This window comes from Sminthopsis crassicaudata, chromosome 1, assembly GCF_048593235.1.
Source record: "Sminthopsis crassicaudata isolate SCR6 chromosome 1, ASM4859323v1, whole genome shotgun sequence".
NCBI classification, from domain to species: Eukaryota; Metazoa; Chordata; class Mammalia; order Dasyuromorphia; family Dasyuridae; genus Sminthopsis; species Sminthopsis crassicaudata.
This window is the reverse complement of record NC_133617.1, coordinates 524491042-524513772: the sequence shown is the minus strand read 5'-3', so window position 1 is coordinate 524513772 and position 22731 is coordinate 524491042. Positions and strand designations below refer to the sequence as shown.

The 22731-nt window shown below is 38.4% G+C and overlaps 1 protein-coding gene across 1 annotated transcript; it reads right to left on the bottom strand.

Moving 5' to 3' along the window:
- Positions 1–9446: 9446 nt before the first annotated feature.
- Positions 9447–20311, bottom strand: RNF112 (ring finger protein 112). Its single transcript, XM_074281724.1, has 14 exons — positions 20193–20311; positions 19139–19182; positions 18161–18467; positions 17681–17896; positions 17321–17455; positions 16961–17065; positions 16166–16216; positions 15451–15507; positions 15263–15349; positions 14461–14578; positions 14172–14302; positions 14025–14081; positions 13169–13243; positions 9447–11764 (listed from the first exon to the last, which is right to left on the bottom strand). The coding sequence occupies exons 2-14, from the start codon at positions 19159–19161 to the stop codon at positions 11273–11275; spliced, it is 1854 nt and encodes a 617-aa protein (XP_074137825.1). The 5' UTR covers positions 19162–19182; positions 20193–20311; the 3' UTR covers positions 9447–11272.
- Positions 20312–22731: the final 2420 nt, after the last annotated feature.

Below are 22731 nucleotides of genomic sequence, written 5' to 3'. Positions count from 1 at the left end.
TACTAGCATTCTTTTTTTTTTTTAATTTTTGCTTTTTATTTACAAGATATATGCATGGGTAATTTTTCAGCATTGACAATTATAAAATCTTTTGTTCCAATCTTTCCCCTCCTTCTCCCCACCCCCTCTCCCAGATGGCAGGTTGACCAACACATGTTAAATATAGCATTCTTATTTCAATGTGTATCTCCCCTTTTTCTAGATTTCAGAGCATAAACCTATGAATGGGATTTAAGAGAACAGAGTAGTGCAAAGGTTAGTCTTGTTCTTATATCTTCTGGGAATTCTAATGGACTTCCATGGATTCATTTTCCCCAAAATGGAAGAATAAGTTTTCAGTACTCTCCAGTCTTCCCTCTTTTTTCATTGTTCACCATATCTAGGCCTCCCCTGGAAGTCCATCCTTGCCCATTTTCATCTGTTGGATTCCCTGCTTCAGATCTTAGAGTTTTCTTCTTCTGAAATCTACTTAGATGAGAGTCAATCATATTTGTGAGCATAACAGCATCAGGCAGGCTAGAAATGGAAGATTAAGGAAGAAAGAAAGGAAGGGGGAAAGATGTCCAGGACTGGCAAGTGGGAATAGAAGAAGAGAAGGTGGCTTATATATCTTAAACCCAATAGCCTTGAATTGCTTCAGTTTGCTTATTTTCTTTATAATGGAACCAAAAGAGTTCATTTTGCAACTGTACGCTTCCCCCTCAGGCTGAGCAAAAATAGATTCTCTTCTGTCACTGCCAATATTACCCCCAAGAGGTTCCTTGCTCCATCAACACCCTTTACCTGGGTACTTAATTCATAAATCATAGAATTTCAGAACTGGAAGGAAGTTTAGAGATCATTTTTTCCCATTATTCCTTACCCATTAAAGGTAAGGAAATTGAGTCCCAGAGAAAGGAACTGATTTGCTCAGGGATATAATTGGGCATGAGGGCAATGATTAACAAATAGGAATGGAGATTATTTCCCCTAAAAAGTATTTGTGGCTATCAATGAAAGAAGTGAAAGGCTTCCCAAAGGGTTCACTTGATATTGGGCCTAATTCTTTCTCATTTTAGCCTCAGTCCTTTTTTTGAAATTTTGACCAGACATATGGAATCTAGCATTTGCTTTGTGAAGTTACAGGTACTATATATATGTACAAGACTATATATGTACCACAGTGGAAAGCTGGGGTATTGGAAGAGTTGAATTCCAGTTCAGAATCTGCCACTAGATGGCAGTGTGCCCTTCAGTCAATGTACCTCTCAGTCCCTTACTATCTCCTCTCCCGCTCCATAAATCTTGAGAGAATGATATTGCATAGGCATTTTTGATCTCTGCTGAAAACTCCAGTACTAGTACGTATTAAGTAATATTCTTTTTTTTTTTTTTTGCTTGGTATTCAAAGCCTGTTGTATCCTGTAACACTTTACCTTTTCATCCTTATTTAGCAACATTCTCCTTCATGTACTCCATATTCCAAAGGCAAGGAAGTATTATCTGCTCCCTGGGCTGAAGATGTGTCTTTGCTTTGATCTGTTTCCTCTATTTGTTTAGAGTAGGAATGTCCTCCCACTACTTCTTGACATATTGAATTTCTACCAACCCCTTAAACCCAACTCAAACATTGCCTCACCTGGGATCCACAAGTCTATAAAGACCTTATTCCTTGGCTCAATGGTGAGTACTTTGAGAACAGACACTGGGGGTTGAGCTTTTTTTTTTTTTTTTTTTTTTTGTATTCTTGCTGCTTATCATAGTGTCAGACACATGATGGGCACTTAATAAATGCTTGTTGCTTTATTGAAAATTTTCATTTTGTATCTCTCTAATGTACTTGCTATTCCATGATTTGACAATTGCCTACCTTTCCAGATGTTTCGTATCACTCTCTTTCATTTACATTATAATAACAGAGAGCAAGAAGAGAGAGATGGGGAAAAGAATAACAGGCCAAGGGCAAAGTCCAGAGGAGGACCATCTGGCATTTACACATTGTAGAAGGATGTCCAAGAGACTCGAAAGGTAGGTAAAAGAGGAGAAAGATTAGTCTAAATGGGAAATGTCCAAGAAGAAAGTTGATAACAGAAAAGCAAAAGAAAAGATGAAGTTAGCGAAGAGGAAGTGAGAGAGCTTACCGGTTAACATAGGGCTCCCTAAGATGAGAGGGTGTCATATTCCATATGACCACTAGATGGTAAAGGAAGACCATGGTTGAACTCTCAGACAGCCACTCTGGGAAGACAAATCATGAATCTTCATAGAAACTTAATAGAAACTAATAGGAAATCTAAAGATTATATATTCCAGTGTTTCTCAAATTATGGTCCAAAGAATCCTGGGGAGGGAGGGAGATCTCTGAAATCTTTTCAGAGGGTCTACAAGTTCAAAATTAAATTTTATTTCTAATAGTTTAAGTTTCCCTCAAGAGTTTGAATCCAATCTTACCTTTGTATCTATAAAGCCTAGGACAGTACCTGTACTTAACATATATTTAATACATATTGAATTAAGCTGGTCATCAACTTTTTTTTTTTTTTAGCTCTTTACTCATTTCCTTTCTCTATAATTAGGGGAACATAATAGGCTCTTTTCACCGAATTCAACTGAACTCAGTTAAATTGGATAAACATTTTTTAAACTCTTACCATATGCCAGGTGCTATGCTAGATCCTGAGAATACAAAAAGAAAAATGAGATGGGAGCTTATGTTTTCCTGAATCTCCTGAACCTGACATCCCCTTGCATCCCACTGCTTTCCTTTGGCTTTTCCCCACTACCCACTTCAGAACCCCTGACAACAAAGTCATTTGCATCCCCTCTGCTTCCTTCACAGTTCCCTCTTTCTTTGCCATCAGTATGGCACATTGGACTTTCCTTGGCAAGAACCCCTTGGTCATGTGAGACAGGGATGAAGAAGAGAGTATTGCAGTGGTGTGAAATGAAGCAGGGAGAATAGGGAGCTCTTTGCAAATGATCTCAATATTTTTTCAGTGAAGTGAAAGCTGAGAAGGTGGAGGGGGCGAAGAGAAGTCATGGAAGATTTGAGAATGGATGAAAAGTTTTGGAAAAGCTACTGTGGTGAATGGAATACTGATTCAATCAAGGAGGCTTATATAAAAGAATTGTCTTGTTACAGTGTGGTCTCAGTTGATATAATGTAACAAATTTGTAGTTGGACTCAGTCAGCTGGAGAAGGAAATGGAAAATCACAGCAATATCTTTGCCAAGAAAACCACAAATGGAGTCTCAAAGAGTTGGATATGACAAAACAAAAACAGTCAGCATAGCTTTGTGATTTTCTCCAGTTTAATTGTTCAGTCATGTCCAGTTCCTCATTCGGGGTTTCTCAGAAAAGATACTTTGCTGTATGGTTTGCCATTTCCTTTTCCAGCTCATTTTACAGATGAGGAAACTGAGGCAAACAAGTTAGGTGACTTCCCAGCGAGGGACAAAGGCAGAAAATTGTGGGAGTTATTCAAGGCTAAGGTTTTGTAAGTCAAAATCAGTGATAGGATGAAGGGGGCAAGGGACTTGAGAGAAGAAAATAGTCTGGAGTTGAATTGATCCATTAAGATGTCAATAGGAGGATTGGAGGAAATATGGCTAATTCATGAGTGATAGTACAGTAAAGAATTGAGAGGTAAAAGGATTGGAGGTCATGGTGAGAATGAAAAATAATTTGGGATTACAATGAAGAGGGAGAAGGGTTTTGACAACAGATTTCCAGCAAATAAGGGAATTTCAGAGTTCATGAACATGAAAGTAGACCCCAAACACTTGTGGGTAGTTTTCTAAGGCTCAGCAAACTTGGGGAAAATTTATATTTTAAAGTTCATTAATTTCTAACTGGAATTTAATTCTTTCCTTCAAATATGATTTTTTAATAAGTTATTTTGAGAAAAAGTTTTCATTAGATAACCAAAGCAATTCATGACATACAAAAGGGAAAAAGCCCATGCTTTTGGATCTGGAGACTGGTTCAGGAGATTTGAAGTGAATCAAAATTCAGGCCATGAAGAAACTTTAATACTTTTGCTCCTTGTGTGAGCTCATGATTATCTGTGGAGAAGTTTCTCATTATCCAATAGAAGCCATGAGAGTTAACTTTGGTCTCTATCTTTATGAGAACAGATCCAAAATCAGGCATGGAAGTAAATCAGATTGTCTTCCCCTTTCCTTTTCTCTCCTTTGCTTCCTAATCCAATTACAATGTTAAAAGATGGCAAAACATAGGCCTAGAATCAGACATAATGTGTAATGACTTGATTTTCCATCAAATACATTTTGGTGTCTCTAATATAGTCCAATTTACCAAAGATAGTGCCTCTTCTATATAGTAGGGGGAAGATAGAAAACCATCTTTGTGAACTGCAACACTCTGCCACCCCAATTTCCCCCCCCATACTCATTGTAATGAATACAGACTTGGAAATTTGCAGAATCCCTGTTTCTACACCTAAAAATAGGAGACCATAGGTTGGCTATTTAAAAAAATAACTTTAAGTGAAATGAGTGGGTTGAACTAGTTAGCTTCTTGGGTCCCTCCCAAATCTATATTTGTGATCTCATTTGGATAAATAAGTTTTGTGTGTCAGATCTTTGTCCTTTTCCAGAAACATTCACTTGGAGAGGTATTTGCCACCAAATATAGGAATTAAAATGAACAGAACTTAACCAATTCTTCTGTTCCTTTTATGCATAGTATCCCTTTTAAAGAAATCAGACAGTTGCAATTCAGACAAACTTGGCTAGCTTTTGGGTTCAAGTTGGCATTGAGAAACATAATGATGATCAAAGACTTGACTTTGAGGGTGCTTGAGAATGAAGCAATAGGGGAGAGTGCAGCATCCCAGTGGGTGTCTTCCTCATGCTGAACTTTTCCATACTTTGAGCTATTGGCCAGTGGCTTTTCCTCAATAATAGGGGAGCCAGAAGATCTGGATCAGAGGATCTGGAAATTCCAGCATCTTTCTAAGATGTAAGATCAGAATTTGTTGATGAGGTTGACTTGGAATTTTCAAGCACAGGCATACACACACACACACACACACACACACACACACACACACATTTCCCAATCTTATAGGGAGAAGTTCACTCCCTGATCGTTCATTTCAACTGCTCTCTGTCTTAACTGATCCCTTATGTAAAAGATGGGACAAAATGGAAATCAACCATTTGTCTCTTTTTCCAATAAATCCCTTTGCTGAGAGGACTCCTTCCTTCCAATAGAACTCTAATTTCTTTACATAGTATTGTTTTAAGATTTTTCAGTGTTCATGAGAAACTATATTAATGTGAGGAAAAGTGCCCCAGTGAGACTTCAGCAAAATCTCAAGGCCTAGGGAGGGTAAAAGATATATTTTGGAAGGTAAAAAAGAAAGCTTTCTGTTACAAAATAAATATTTCCCATGCTAGAAAGAGTCTGAGAGGTCAACAAGAAAATGAATCCACATCTAGGGCAGGGGTTAGAAAACTATGATCAAGAGACAATTAGGTTCTTTTATACCTATTATTTTTGTACAGCTCACAAGCCACTATTTTTTACATTTTAAAATATAACAAAACTTTACTCACCTCTTTGTCTCTTAATACACACACACACACACACACACACTCACACACACACACACACACACGATTTTCAAAGACAGCTAAGAGGTAAAAAATGACAAATTAAAACTAATTACCCTAAAGCATCTTAGAATGGCATAAAAGGGAATGAAATTTTGAGAAGGAAGGATTTGCCAAAAGGAGAGGCAAGCTTCTCTCATCTTTTCTGCATGGAGATGACAAACAGTTTTAAATCTGAGGCTCTGAGAGAGGCAAATGAAAGAAATCTCTCTCAGTTCCTTACTAAGAGTGACTGCCCTAGCTGAAAGATATAAGTAACACTCCAACTAAAGAGAGCACAATCTCTCCACCAGCTTAGTGACTGAAGGGAAAGTTGTTCCTTGAAAAACAAGCCTCCATGTGCTTTGTGAGGACCCTCTGAAAAGAGAAAGGAGATAAAAGCCTTGTAATATTGCAGTCATGAATTGGTTTGGTCCTATTCATCCACTCTATGTAATGCCTCACTTAACATTGTACTTTTAAATTTAGACCCACTCTTGCCAGTATTGGTCTCTAAGTGAGTTTATGGGAGAATATGTTTTTGGGGTAAATGCTTTATAACTACAGGGTTTGTTAAGGCCCCTAGATAAAAATGCAAAAGAATTAAACCTACTGGCTAATTAAGAGAAAGTCTTTGAGTTGCGGCTGGAAAGCTAATGTTTAGCAAGATAGTTACCCACAGAGTTAGGCCAAATCAAATATGTATTAGTTCTGCTCATTTAAATGTGAAGGGTGAGATTGAGTGAGGTGGAGAACAAACAGAGAAAGAAAGCTGATTTAAATTATAGAAGCCTTATTCTCCAATTGATAAATGGTCAAAGGATATGAACAAATTTTCAGATGAAGAAATTAAAATTATTTGTAGTCATGAAAAAATACTCTAAATCACTATTGATCAGAAAAATGTAAATTAAGACAACTCTGAGGTACCACTACACACTTCTATGATTGGCTAAGAAGACAGGAAAAGATAATGATGAATATTGGAGGGGATGTGGGAAAACTGGGACACTGATGCATTGTTGGTATAGTTATGAACTGATTCAACCATTCTGGAGATCAATATGGAACTGTACCCAAAAGGTTATCAAATTGTGCATACTCTTTGATCCAGCAGTGTCTCTATTGGGCTTGTATTCTAAAGAGATTATAGAGAAGAAAAAAAGAGACCCACATGTGCAAAAATGTTTGTAGTAGCTCTTTTTGTAGTATCAAGGAACTGAAAACTGAGTGGATACCCATCATTTGGAGAATGGCTGAATAAGTTATGGCATATGAATGTTATGGAATATTATTGTTCTGTAAGAAATGATCAGGAGGATGATTTCAAAGAGGACTTGAGAGACTTACATGAACTGATGCTAAGTGAACTGAGTAGAACCAAGAAAATATTGCTCACAGCAACAACAAGATTATACAATAATCAGTTCTGATGAATATGGCTCTTTTCAACAATGAAATGATTCAGGCCAGTTCCAAAGATCTTGTGATGGAGAGAGCCATCTTGCACCCAGAGAGGGGATTGTGGGAACTGAGTATGGATCACAACATAATACTTTTACTTTTTTGGTTATTGTTTGCTTGCATTTTGTTTTTTCTCATTTTTGTCCTTTTTTTCTCAAAAAGGATTTTTATTGTGCAGCATGATAATTGTGGAACTATGTATAGAAGAACTGCACATGTTTAACATATATTGGCTTACTTATTGTCTAGGGGAGAAGAGAGGAAGAAGGTCTTGCAAAGGTAAATGTTGAACATTATCTATGCATATGTTTTGAAAATAAAAAGCTTTTAACAATAAAAAATTTAAATAAAATAAACTATAGAGACTTTATTAACTCATTTTGAATGACCAATTAAAACTTTTATGAAGTAGGAACTTTTTAATTAATACATTTAGAAGAAAAGAAAATGTTCAGGGACAGATTCCTTAAAGACAAGAGTCTGATAAAAAGCCTTCAGCAATGAAATGTAGGTGAAATGGTTATGTAGGTGAAATGCAGTTTTTACTTTCCTTTTCAAATCTTAGAGCTATGCTTAAGGGAGGAATGGAAATAGAAGGAAAACAAAGTTCTCCCAACTCCTCTCTTTTGGAGCTGGAGTGAGTTAATGGGAAAAGTAAAGCAAAGAACTTGAAATAGAAACTAACTGAGAGTCAGGCCTCAATCTAGGGAGGTGAAAGGTTCTTTTTTGCCTAATAGGTAAGCCTATCTTGCTCACTTGGGCCAACCAGTCAGCCTACATAAAGATGAAAAAACTAATGGGAAATTCTATCCCTTTATAATAGAGTCATTTTGGTTATTGGAAAGGAGGAAGAAAATTAACATTTGTGTGAAGAACAAAATTTGCTTGAGAAGAAACAAAGATCTGGAGCAGCTAGGTGGTGTAATGGCTAGAGTACCAGCCCTGAAATCAGGAGGAGCTGAATTCACATCTGGTCTCAGACACTTTTTTTTTTTTTTTTTTGCGGAGGCTGGGGTTAAGTGACTTGCCCAGGGTCACACAGCTAGGAAGTGTTAAGTTTCTGAGACTAGATTTGAACTCTGGTCCTCCCGAGTTCAAGCCTGGCACTCTATCCACTGCGCCACCTAGCTGCCCCATGGCCTCAGACACTTAACACTTCCTAGCTGTGTGACCCTGGGCAAGTCATTTAACTCCAATTGCCTCAGCAAACAAACAAGGAAAAAAAAGAAAAGGAAAGGAAAAAGAGAAGAAATAAAGATTTGAGGAAGACACAGACTTGTCTAAGGATTTGAAAGACACTGGTTTTATTTATTTCACTGTGCATCAGTCCATGTAAGTTTTTTCTAAGTGTTTCTGGAATCCATTTGCTTGTTATTTTTTATAGCACAGAAATGTTCTATTAAATTCCCAACTTGTTCATCCATTCCCCAATCGATGGACATCTCAACTTCCAACTCTTTGCTACCACAAAAAGAGCTGCTATAAATATTTTAGTACATGTAGGATCTCTTCTTTTTTTTGTGATCTCTTTAGAACACAGACCTAGAGTGGTATTGTATGCACAATTAGATTGCTCTTTGGGCATAGTTCCAAATAGCTCTCCAAAATGGTTGGATCAGTTCATAGCACCATCAGCTGCTTTAGAACTATTTTTTAGGAACTGTGCAGATATTTTTGCTAAACAAGCATACTACTTGTGAAATCCTGTCGAATTTGATCATGTGCCAAAAGAATGTGACACAGCTTCAGTGACCCATGAGAAGCAAAGAAGTAACTGCCCAGCAGAATAGTTGTGAAGAATAAAAAGGGAACAGCTAGGAGAGAAATGATTTTGGTTTTATTCAGGAGGTATTGGGTTAGTGCACTATTCCCTAAAGAGATATAGGTGATCAAAGCCCCAGCTATAAGTTGCCCATGCATATAAGCTCATCTATATAAATATGTGCCAACTCCCACTGTGGACACTATTTGCATTGGTTGGAGAGGATCATCCAGGTTAAAAGGTAGACTATTATATTTGGCTTACTCTTGCTGTTGATTTTTAAAATAAATGTTATGATTATTGTTACTCTTGCTTTCTCATTTAGTAAATATCTCATGTTTAATAACCAAGAGTTATTTTGTGCAAATGAAAAGAACATTAGTGGGGGCTAAGGAACTTTAATGATGAATGAACATGAGCGTCTTTACTGTATACCAAAGTTACTCTTAGTTTCCTTTCCCTGAAAGTGAACCTAGCAATGTAGTGGAGGCCATGGCTAGCCTTCTCATTTTGGGAAAACAAAACAAATCTGCCAGTATGAAAGCATATTGGGAAGAGTGAGCAAGCACAGAGAAAGTGTGAATGCCAGTACACTGAGAATCTAAAGAAATAGCACTAATTCTTTTTTTTTAAAGCTTTACCAATATTTATTTTTTAAAATAGTATATTATTTTAAAATAGCATATTATTTTTCCATATACAAAGAAAGGTAATTTTTCAACATTCTTTTTTATAAGACTTTGTTTCCAAAATTTTCCCCTCCTTTCCTTCCCCAAAACAGCAAATACGTTGACATGGTTTAAATATATGCAATCCTTTTAAAAAATATTTCCAAACTTGTCATGTTGAGTAGCACTAATTATTTTTTTGCTTTTTGCTGAGGCAATTGGGATTAAGTGACTTGCCTAGGATCACACAGTTAGGAAGTGTCTGAGACCAGAATTAAACTCAGGTCTTCCTGGTTTCAGGGATGGTGCTCTATCCACTGTGCCACCTAGCTGCCTCAGTAGGACTAATTCTTGACACTATAGCCTATTTCAATAAATGCAAGCCTTTCTTGCTTTTCTGTTTCTAATCCTAAAACATAGCACAGCATTTTGCATGTAATAAGTACTGCTTTTAAATTTATTCATTCATATCATAGACATCCAGTTCAATGTTGAATATAGAATAAAAGATCTAGAGTTGGAAGGAATCTTAGAAAGCCGTCTATCCCAATCTCTTAATTTTACTATTAAGAAAATTTAGAGAAGTCAAATAACTCTTGCTAAAATTACAGATAAGTATCAGAAGTGGAATTTGATCTCAGATCTCTTGAATCCAAAGTCATCTTTTCCCCCTACTGTATCATTTTGTTTCTATTTATATTTAACACACAAATTACTTATCAATTCCTTGCAGATCAAAACTCAGTCCATTATTCTTTGATCTCTAATACCGGCCAATAGCTATTGTTCCTAGTTGAATTAACCCCAACCTGAAAAATCCACCAAAGTGGATTTGACACTTCCTTAGAATGCTACAGTTTATAAAGCTCTTTCATATTTGTTCTTTACAATAGTCTTGTGAAGCAGATAAGAGAAGGATCCTCATTTGTCATTTAAGAAAAATAAAGAGCTTTGTTCAAAGTCACACAGTTGATTAATGACAAAGATGGGATTTGAAACCAAGGATTTTAGCCTCCCTATGTGCTACTTTAATGCTAAGGAGAAGGAGCTGGAATGGTCCTCTGGCAGTTACTATGTAGGAGGAGGCACCCTCTCTCTATAATTTGGCCCATCATTTTTGTCTTTCCTCTCTCTTAAATAGACATCCCACTTTAGTCCATTGTAGGTTTCATTCACTCTTCAGTGAGCTAAATGCTATAGATTCCCTGATCCCTCAGCAATGAAATTTAGATTGGGGATTTTATCTGATCTAGGCTAATGGTGATCAGTAAATTTCCCTGGGATTTGGGGGCTAGTCTCTATCTTGTACTTTTAGGAATCATTCAGCTCAGACCAAGCTCATCCAGCTGGATGTCAGGTGGACCATTCATACATTCCTGTTTCAGTCAAGACCTATCTGGCCTCAGGGAGTCAAGTTGATACAGGACAATGTTCTGTGGTCAGTTTCTGAGGAGAGGTGAACTCGTCTCCTGAGTTTGGAGGAGGAAGGATCAATTATCAGTAAATAATAGGAGGGGAGACCAAGGAAGACCAAATCTAGAAGTCATAAAATCAGTGACAGACCACGCAGGCCCATGAAATGGGCCCTAAAACTATCTTATCTTATGTGGCCTAAGCACTGCTTCCTTCTGCTATGTCATTAAAACTGGGTCCACTTCTTATTTGCTGATTCAAATACCCAAAAGTACCTTAGACACCATCCCATTTCCCTAATTCTATTAAACAAGATACTGCATTGCTCGCTCTCTCTCCCTCCTTTCTTCTATCTGGTTTTCAGGGTTCATTCATCATCATCCTTGAGAAGAAGATCTTTCTCTTCCTCTTCAGGAGCTATTCCCCTACCCTCGGCCTTACCCACAGCAGCCCCAATGCCAGCCCCTATGCCACCTCCAGCCACTGTGGCACCTACAGTGGCTCCTGTGGCCACAGCTGCAGCCTCCACACTCAAAACACTGGCTGCCACACCAACTCCCACTATACCACCAGCCAATGCCAAAATTCCAGCCCCCACAAGTCCACCCAGGGCAGTAGTATGCCCACAGAAACGCTTTTTATAGGAATCCTGGAAATCCTTGACTTTCTTCTGAATCTCTTCCTCAAAGTTTTTTAAAACTTGACTCTTTGCTGGGCTTTTCAAAGTTTCTTTGAGATTATCCAAGATTGTATTTTTCTTAGTTGAGAGGCGTTTCCACATCATTGTAGGAAGAGTCTTTACAGAAGCAAACATGCGCTTTGTGAAGAATCCTGAAAGTGAAAGAGGAAACTGAGACTGCTGGCTAAGCACCCAGATTCTTCAAGTCTTTGCTATTCATACCTCTGATTCTGAGAATTCGGGTAACCTTTACCCTCTGCCAGTCCAGATGAACTCAACTATGCTTTTAAAAAAATTTTTGTTATATATATATGTATGTAAATATACATATATAATATATACATATATGTGTATAAACACACATGTATATATATGTGTGTATACACACACAAACATATATGTCTCACTTCTTTTTACAAGTATGCCCTTCTCCTGAAACCCAACACATCAATTTTATTAGATAATTTATGCAATATCCCACACCTATACTTCCAATGTCTTCAATGAAAGGTAGAAGCCAAGTTTGGTCATTACAACTGTAGACAAGAATTCAGTCTAGGTGGGTAGAAGCCACCGATTTTGTGTCCCTTTTTTTTTTTTTCCCCTTTTTCTGAGGCTGGGGTTAAGTGACTTGCCCAGGGTCACACAGCTAGGAAGTGTTAAGTGTCTGAGACCAAATTTGAACTCGGGTCCTCCTGAATTCAGGGTTGGTGCTCTGTCCACTGCGCCACCTAGCTGCCCCTGATTTTGTTTCTTTAGCCTGCCTTTGTTTCTGACCCAATTCATTTGAAGTGAGGTCAGAAAGGATATTGGAAGTGTATTAAACTGAATCTGAAGCTCGATAATTATCTGATAAATAATCTAGATAATTAATTATAATTACTAATTATGATTAACAGAAAACTCTGATTCCCAATCCATAAGGTCAAAAAAATAAAGACTTAGTTTTAAACAATTTTTATCTTTATAGTGAAGTCTTCTTGGCTTTTGTTACCTAGTGGCGATGGTTTGTCAAGAATCATGGCTAAATACTATCAGTCTGCTTTATGAGGCAGAAGATTAACCGTTCTACCCTATTAGACTTAATCTGAAATGGCTGAGCTGGCTCTGAAGCAATGAGGTTACCAGGGGAGACTGTGAATCTAGTAGAAAAGTGCCCATAAGGAGGAACTCTGACTCATTGAAACGAGTAGAACTCAACAGGGGGCATCAGTGATCACTTTAGAATAAATACAGAAGGGTAACTAAATGCCACTGATGCTTTAGGACCCCTGATGTCCCATGGTGAACTCATATGTAATAATAATAATAGTAGTACATGTTCACTGAGGTGAGCGTATTTGGTGTGTATATTTGTAGGATAAAATACCTTACATTCATGGAGAGAATGTTCTATTGCAAATGTTCTAATTCTATGATGTCATTAAGTATCTTTGTTTTGAACTAATTGTATCTCCTGGATGATTGGAGAAAAAGTAGAATTTATGAGTTGTGAGATGTGGATCCACAGTGTATCCTGAACTTAGAGTAGTTCTGTGGGGTAGAACATATATGGGAGGGATAATGAAAAGTTTGAGGGCTTACCTGTTCTTCAACAAAGTTCTCCAATTCTTTTCTAGCAGCTTCAATCGCCTTCATATCATGGAGCTGAGTTACTATCTGTCCAAGGAGAAGAAGATATTTGTTGTTCTTTACTCTCTCCATTTTGAAATTATGTCCCAAGCCCCATAGCTTCCTCCTTTCCTAGTCAACCCTAGTCCAATCCTGGCTTTGGCTGGTGGTATAGTGGGAGTTGGTGTGGCAGCCAGTGTTTTGAGTGTGGAGGCTGCAGCTGTGGCCACAGGAGTCACAGTAGGTGCTACAGTGGCTGGGAATGGCATTGGGTCTGGCATTGGGGCTGCTGTGGATAAGGTTGAGGGTAAGGAAATAGCTCCTGAAGAGGAAGAGGAAAATACTCTTCTCAGGGATGATGAATGAAAGTAAAAGAAAGGAGGAAGAGAGAGCAAAAAAGTTCCCTTTTTTCTCTCTTTTTTTTTCTTTCGTGTGTGTGTATGTGTGTGTGTGTGTGTGTGTGAGAGAGAGAGAGACAGAGACAGAGAGAGAGAGACAGAGAGAGAGAGAGAGAGAGACAGAGAGAGAGAGAGAGACAGAGAGACTGAGAGAGAGAGAGAGACAGAGAAAGAGAAAGAGAGAGACAGAGGCAGGGAGAAAAAGAGAGAATGAGAGACAGATAGAGACAAAGACAGAAAAAGAGAGAGAATGAGAGAGAAGGGGGGGGCAGGCAATTGGGGTTAAGTGACTTGTCCAGAGTCACACAGCTAGGAAGTGTTAAGTGTCTAAGGCTGCCCATGTTCCCTCGAAGACAGATGTTCTGACTCCCTGGGCTTGGTCCTCTACCCAAAGTCAACTTCTTTCCCAGAACTATTAGGCAGGACTGTACCGAATCATATGAGGAAGAGAATCCGAATTCTGTCTTCTTTAAGAGGTTGAAGAGTTTCTGCAGACAAATTTAAAGGGATTATGAGAGATTACAAGAGAATGGACAAATAGGTATAAGATTCAAGGAAAGTGGGGAAGTTACCCATACCGTAATGTTCTCATATAATTCTCCTCCGGTGAGAATATGTCCATCTGAATGCTTTTTCATATGCTGGGTGGCTGAACTGCAAACGTCTGTGATGTAGTCATGTAGATGGTGATAGAAATCTGGATCCATGTCTGAAAAAGAGAAAATCTGTGATCCTGGGAAATTTGAGGAGTGGGGGGATAGGGTTGCTGGAGTTTAGAAGGGAAACAGGATTTTTTTTGGGGGGGAGACAAGATTAGTTAAATTTTAAGAAGGAATTATAGGGACTTTTGGCTAGAGGAACAGTCACCTTCTGGATCTCCATTGCCTCCGCTTGCCACTTTTATCCCGGGAAATGGCAAAAGATAGCAGCACACTTGTTTATTCTTAAAAGTCTTCTGAATTCTGGGATATCTATCAGAAATTTTCTGAGAAGACAACAAGACCTCAAGACAGGTTCTACACTTCAGGTGATAGCTTCTTTCTCCCACCCAATGTTCCTGTGACCCTCTTTCACTTTGAATGTACACACTCCAGGACTACCGGTTTTTTTTCCTCCTAAACTCAGGCTTCATATCCTTTTCCCACCACCCTCCAAACAGTTGCCAAATTGATATTCTTAAAGTATAAATTCAATAAGTCAGTCCTCTGCTCAAGAAGCTTCAATGGCTTTTTATTGCCTTTGGAATGAAATATAAACTTGTTTGTTGGGTATCTACAGTCCGTCATCATAATCTGCATAATCTCCATACATTCTTATGATCCAGCCAAATTGATCTGCTATTTGCTGCTCCTTGACTTAAACGTGTCTTTCACTCCTTAACTCCAACCTCAAAGCTCATCTCAAATGACTCCTGACAAATGAATTCTTTTCTGATTCTCCCCAGTTGCTAGTGCCCTCCCCACAATTGATTTTGCAACTACTTATATGTATACACATGGGTACCTATTTATCCCCACCATCATCACCAAGAAAGAATAAGTTCTTTGAGGACAGACTGTTTTGCTTTAGACTCAGTATTCCCAGGACCTATCACAATACCTTCTCAATAGTAGGCAATTATTTAACGCTTATTAAATTAATGAATAAATCAATCAATGTTCCTACTTGCCTGGAATACATCAATCATGTGTTTTTGGCCTGCCTCCTTTCCGAATATAGCTGGGTAAAACCAATCACGAACTAAGAGATCCAGATGCTGGAAAAGAAGAAAAGGTAAGACAGTTTGACAAATGGATTCTGGGGGGGAGGGGGAGATAAGAGTGTCAGGACAAATATACTAGGCAAAAAGTGCCTCACCTGTATTGATTCCATCTTAAAATATTCTCCTATCTCTTCAGCAATGTGGAGGAACATCTGGTAAACAGATATAAGTTACGATTCTTCTTGTCATGGGACCAAGCTATTTCTGTCTCTCCCTTTCTGTCACTGTCTCTCTCTGTGTCTCTGTCTTTTTCTCTGTGTATGTGTGTATGTCTCTCTGACTCTGGTTCTTTGTCTCTCTATGTCTCTGTTTCTCTCTGTCTCTTTATCAGTCTTTCTGTCTCTATTTCTCTGTCTCTCTTGCACTGTCTCTCTGTTTATCTCTCTGTCACTGTCTCTATGTCTCTCCTCTGTCTTTGTATTTGTCTATCTCTCTGTCTTTTTCCTTCTCTCTCTTTCTCTCCTCTCTCCCTTTCTCTTCCTTCTTTTCTATCTCCTTTCCTCCCTCTCTCTCTTTCTTCTTCTCTCTCTCTCCATCTCTCTAAATCTCTCTCCCCTTCCTTTCATTCTCTATTTCTCTGTCTCTTCCCTCCCCTTCTCTATCTCTTTCTCTCTGTGTATGTCTGTCTTTCTTTCCTTTCCCTCTCTTAGTCTCTCGAAGTTCCTTACACTCTACCAGAAATTTTCCTACTAGTTCTCATGACCATACTCTGAAACCAGATGTCTTATATCCCAAACTTGTTCTTTACTTCATACCATTTCTTCTCTTCCCCCCCCCCAATCCCCAGCAGAAGTTTAAATGTCTGCTCACCTCCAGATGCTCCAAATCAGTATCCTTCAGCAACCGAGAGACATTGAGAATCTAGGGAACAAGGAGGACAGGGAACTGGAAAGGCAAACCAGGAGCAGAAGAGCCTAGGAAACTTGATCCCTCCTTTTCAGGATTATCACATTCTTATAATGGGATTATTACATTTTATGAGAGGAAGAGAACTTACTTTCCAAGGCAATATCAAGGACCTTGTGGCTAGTAGATCTTCTGACAGATCTTCTGTGCAGAAATCAAACCTAATCTAGCCTATTTAGTATTAGGGGCTAGGGTGAAGGTAGAATAAATTTTCTTACCTACTTTTAAAATATTGCTTCAGGGACTACTTAGGGATAGGAAATATTAAACACAAACATAGAAGCTAGTGAGAATTGAGTTATCATTTTTACTAAGAACACAGTAGCCAGTCCATAATCAATTTCTCAGGTATAGAAATTTCATTCATTTTAGATTTATACAGAAAACAGATCAACAAACAATGATTTAAAAATACAAATCATATGCCCTTTAAATATGACCTTACAGATTAAAAAAATAAATACTCAACATTCATTCCCAATTACAATAATATCAATAGCAGTCCCATCCTATTAAGGCAGTATATTGAGATATCTTTTTTTTTTTTTTTAAGATGATATAAGGCATTTTCATCATTCGTCTTTGGTTCCTGAGTTATAATTCAAATCTGGCCTACAAATCCTACAATAAGCTAGAAGGGAAGCTGTCTTAGAGAACCCATAGGCTAGGGAACAAAACACCTGAGTTCCAGGCTATCACCTGATGAGAGCTGAGCAGCATGCTGAGGGCAATGAGTTTGGCATTCATTTCCTTGTCCTGTTCTATACTTATGGACCCTTCTGTATCCACAAGAAACACAGCCACCTGGAGGGGAAAGAAGAAAGACGAAATATAAGGTCAAAACTTCCTTTCATCCTTCTGCCCCTTCTTCCCTTAGAACTTCCTCAATTCTTCTAACCTTTCACTGACTTAATTTCCCTCAGTTTCTCTTCTCTCTTCTTTTATTTTCTCTATTCCCCTATACTCACCCTCTTTTTTCTTTTCCATTGTCCATTCTTTGCCTCTCTGTTTTTTGCCTTCCACTTTCCAGTCTCTCTATTCCCTATTCTGCACTCTTACCTTCATCCCCTCCTTCTCCAGAACAAATGGCTGGCTCCATATCCACAGGCCCTTGGTGATGCTTTCCGCTCCTGGTTCACACTGGAACCTCTGTAAAGCTCTTCCACTTTTCATCCATTGGAGATCCTTGGCTTCCTAAAGAAGGTAGAATTAATTATTTCTTTCAGGGCCCATATATCACATATACAAAATCTCTCCTTTAGAATTTATTATTCCCTTCTCAAAATCCAGGTCTGAGCCTTCCATCACTAAACTCCCTTCAGAATCTTTTTGTCTCACCTTATTTCTCTTCTTCCACAGTTCCTGCCCTTCCCTCCCCTTCACCTGTCTAGGTCATGGAATCCCAACCCCAAGTCTTACCAGACCCTGCATTCCTCGGATTAGATAGTTGAGAAGGAAAGACTTTCCTGTTCTCTGTTCTCCCAGGACAGAGATGATACAGACTGGATTGTCCTTAGCTTGAGGGTGATTCAGACATTGATTCAGAGACTCTAGACAGAGGGTGAAATCCCTTCTGGAGTTGGTCCGAACCAGCTGCAGAGGCTTTGCCTCTGTACTGTGATCATCATAGAGTTTCTAAAGAAAAAAAAAAGAAAATGCACCATAAACTTCCTAATTTTGGATCTGATCCTGGAATACTTACCTCTATTTTGTAATGAAGGAATTCCCCATCTTTCACCCTAATCATTCTAGACTTAACCCAAAGTTCACAACCTCCTCCTGAATCAGGAAAACAATTTATTAAGTGCTTTCTATATGCTAAACACTAGGATAATCAAACCCAGAAACTGATTTTTTTTTTCCTTCTTTACATGAGACTGTGAAACCCCAATCCCTGACCTGGTTTGAGCCTGCAGTCTGCTGAAGAAAATTCATGTTCTCTGACAAACTGCGGAGTCGAGTGTCTGGAACTAGCTGCCTCCTATCACATCTCCTCCGGCACTCAGGGCAGCAAGGTGGTTGAGAACCTGGAACTCGGGAGTCCCAATGATGGGTGATACACTGAGCACAGAAGTTGTGACCACATTCAAGAGAAACAGGATCCCAGAACAGCTCCCAGCAGATGGAGCACGTAAGATCAGACGTCAATAAATCCAGTGTGTCAATTGAAGTTCTTAGTGAGGGGCTTCTTGGAACGAAGCTGGATCTAAAGATGCAAAGCAAAGTGATGGAAAGAGGGATATCTAGATCTGGGAAGGATAGAAGGAGCTAATTAGGGGAGCTAAGATCTGTTCATTTAAGAGAGGAAGAGGGTGAAAGGAATGGGAACTTGCAATTGTATATTTTGATTTAATTTCTTTTTCTAATACCTCTTTGGATTTCTCTGTTAATCACTATGGGAAGAAAAGACTGCTAAAGAAGTGGGGGGAGGGAATTTTAATTTTTTTAAATCCCAGACTGATTTGTTCATTATAAAATTTTAGAATTAGAAGGAATATTATAGATTTTCCAGGCTTTTTTGTCATCCAGTGCAGGAATGCCCTCTAGCATCACTATTTGGATACTTCCAGTGATAAGGAATTCTCTACAGGTTGAAATAGAGTGTTCTTTTGTTGGCTAAAATTAATTTTTAGGAAGTTCTTCTTTACATAGATCTTAAATCTCTGCCTTATTGTAAACTTCAGTGACTGGTAGTAATTTTGCCCTCCATAAGAGGGGCAACAAAAAACAAGATTGTTTCTTCTCCACAATATCCCTTCAGATGTCAGAAGATTAACTATCAAGTCCCCTCTTAAGTCTAGATTTTTCCAGGCTAAATATGCCCCAGTCCTTCTAACCATGACTCATGCTTGGATATTAATCATTACTTCTACTTACAAATGGTCGTTTCTGTTTTCCATCAAGAAGGATTTTTATATGTCCTTGAGAAGATGAAATAAAAAGATGACAGAGAAATGATAGAACATTGTACTGAATCTTGGCATCCCGAGCTCCCCCCATTTCTGCTCCCTTCCCATCCACTTGTCTTTCCCTCAACCGCATTTCTTTCCCCTTTTTACTGTCGTCTTTTTAGTCTTGTCCCACTCACCTTTCTTGTCCCCAATTCTATTTACCATTCACTTTCTACTAGCCAGGAAGGCTGTTTAGTAGATAGAGTACTGGGTCTGGAATCCAGTAAGACTTAAATTAAAACCCTATCTCAGACACTTACTAGTTGTGTGTGGCCTTGAATAAATCATTTAACTTCTTTCTGCCTCTGTTTTCTTAACTTAAAATGAGTTTAATAATAGTATCTACCAAGATTGTTGTGAGTCAAATTGTAAAGAGCTTAGAACAATGTCTGGCACATAGATGATGCTTAATAAACACTTGTTCCCTTCCCCCTTTACTGATTACCTTCTCCTTAATCTTAGTTCCCATTCTTTTCCACTCTGATGTGCCAATTCTATTGCTCTCTTCCTCTCACTCTCTGGTCCTATTGCTTTCCAAATCCCAGTATTGTACCTACTCAGCCCCTGGCCCTATACTTCCTACTATCTTCACTTGAGGGTCAGTTTGCTTCTAAACTATTGCCTCCCCCCGCCCAAAACCATTTCCCTCCCATCCCACAATCCTCCCTTCAACCCCATTCTCCTCCCATCTCATTGTTCTCAACCCATTCTCCTTCCTCAATCCTCCTCTCATCCCCTTTCCCCTCCCACCCCACAGTGTTTACACCATTCCCTTTTCACTATCCTCCCCCCTACTCATTTCTTTCCCTTCAAGGACAAAGTCTAGTTTGTCAGGTCCACAAATATGAAATAAACAGGATAAACAAGTTCTGTTCTTGGAAGTGACTAGATGGAGAATGGAGTTGAGGGCGGAGATGAAACCAGGAAAGAGTCAGGGATTCGAGGAGAAAGAAGACCAGAGACTAAGGGAATGTACTTACCTGCCTTAAGGATGTACCTTCACTGAGAAAGGAAACAGTGGAGGCTTTCACTTCGGTCTTCAATCAGTTTCAGTTCAAGCTGGAAAATGAAAGTACTGTAAGCTATCTTGGAGGAGGAGTCTTTAACCAGGAAATGGAAAGAAGGCAGTGACAGGCTCAACCTCCAGAGAAGGGGCAGGGAGAGCAGGCAGAAACAGGATTCAGACATAGAAAAAAGGACACTGAACAAGAAAATAAAAAGTGGAAAGATAGACTTTTTCAAGCAAATGAAACACAGCAAGTTACTGCACTTTTTCATTCAATGGACAAGCCTTTTCAATAAGAAATTAATTTAATTTTAGTAAGAAAATAATTGCTTACAATGAGGTGATTCAGGCCAATTCCAATAGACTAATGATGAAGAGAGCCATCTGCACCCTGAGATAGGCCTGTGGGACTGAGTGTGGATCACAACATAATGCTTTCACCTTTTTTGTTGTTGTTTGCTTGCTTTTTATTTTCTTTCTCATTTTCTTTCCTTTTTGATCTGATTTTTTTGTGTGCTATCATGCCACAGTTCCCTTCTAATTGTCCTGCCTCTGTTTCCGTTAATTGTTCTGCCTCAATCTCCCTGGTTGCACCACCACCATTCCCTCCTGATCATTAGAACTGATATAATTAAAATAAGAGCCCATGTGTTCCCATGAATGTGTTTACCTTAAACAGTTTGCAAAAGGCCACAATTAAAACAAAGACATTTAGATATTGGTATAATATGAACAGTTGTGATAAAATATTTGTTCCATAAACCTGGGCTATCTCTCCCCCAAATGCACACAGCATCAATGAGAAGACTGGGCACAAAGTTTTAAAGTTTTAAAAGATAAAATAGACATTAATAAATGTTTTTGGCAGGATGATGATATATTGGAGAAATGCTTCTTCCTTCTCTTAATGATTACAATTTGTTCCTAACACTGGTGATAGCAAGATGGAATTCCTCTGGTGCAAGATAAGCATTTTAATGACTCTTCCTTGTAGATAGTTCTGTTTCAAGTACTATTTGGCTAGGAAGATCACATTCTTCATTTTTAGAAAGTTAATAGTTTAATGCAGAAACCTATGCAAAGTATCCCAAAAGTCTGAGTGAAGTTTTAGCCTATCTTTAATGTCTTAAAAACAGATACAGAGATGATGAAGAACAGGCCAGAACTCAGTTGAACTCTCTCAGCATTGCCTTCCAAACAATTTTAAAATAAAATCTTTAATTAAATTGTGGAACAGCAGAGCCACCAACAGGACAGAAAGAGACATTTTTCCAGCCTAAGTCAAGCCACGGGGGAGATCTAACATACCAAGTGGGCAAGGCCAAGAGCATGGTGGCAACATCTATAGTGGGCCTTGGAGGTGCCACAGCAGGAGCACCTGAAACTCTTACCCCACAGATGATAAATGGTTGAATAACTGGTCAGAAAGAAGCATACTAGATGCTGATAGTGCTAATGGGCAATTCTATTGCCCATAAGCAGTTCTGAGTCACAATTCCAGGTCCAAGAAGAGCACTAGTATGAGTAGCACAAGGGAGTAGGAGCCTTTCTTGGGTAAATATTAAAGCACATACCAGGAGAACAGTGATTATATCTGTCCCAGAATAGGACCATCTTGGAAGCACCAAAAACTTATAGATTCCCCCTAAAACTAGCAGCATAAAAAATTCTGAAGCTTGGCATAGTGTCTCCCTAATCCCAGGTGAACAGAGCCCAACTTTAACATAAAGTACAAAGTCAAGAAATAGGAAAAAGAAAAAATAGCACAAAAAAGAATTTGACTATAAAAAGCTACTATGATGGCAGGGAAGACCAAGGCATAAACTTAGGAAAAGACAGTTACAAGCAAAGCCTCAAAGAAAAATGCTAATTGGGACTTGGGCTAACTTCTTTACTTCTTAAAAGAGTTAAAGAAAAAGATAAGAGAAGTAGAGGAAAAATTGGGAAAACAAAGGTGAGTGATGCCAGAAGATTAGGGGGAAAAGAATTAACAGATTGGTTAAAAAAAAAAATTGGCCTAATGGTAAATGAGGCATTAAAATTCACTGAAGAAAAGAATTCCTTAAAAAGCAGAACTGGTCAAATGGAAAAAAGGCACAAAAACTTAAATAATTCCTTTAAAACTAAAATTGGTCCAGGAGAAGCTAATGACTCTATGAAACTTCAATAAACAATAAAAAGTCAAAAGCATGAAAAGATAGAACATTTGAACTATCTTATCAGAACAAATAAGTTACCTAAGAAAGTTAACTAAGAAATAGATCAAGGAGAGATAATTTTTTAAAAGTCATGGTCAAAAAAAAAAAAAAAAAAAGAGCTTAGACATCAAAATTCAAAAATTATCAAAGAAAATTGCCTGAGATGATTAAGGCCAGTTCCAATGATCTTGTGATAAAGAGAGCCATCTACATCCAGAGAGAGGACTGTGGGAACTGAATGTGAATCACAACATAGCATTTTCACTCTTTTTGTTGTTTGCTTGCATTTTGTTTTCTTTCTCAATTTTTTTCCTT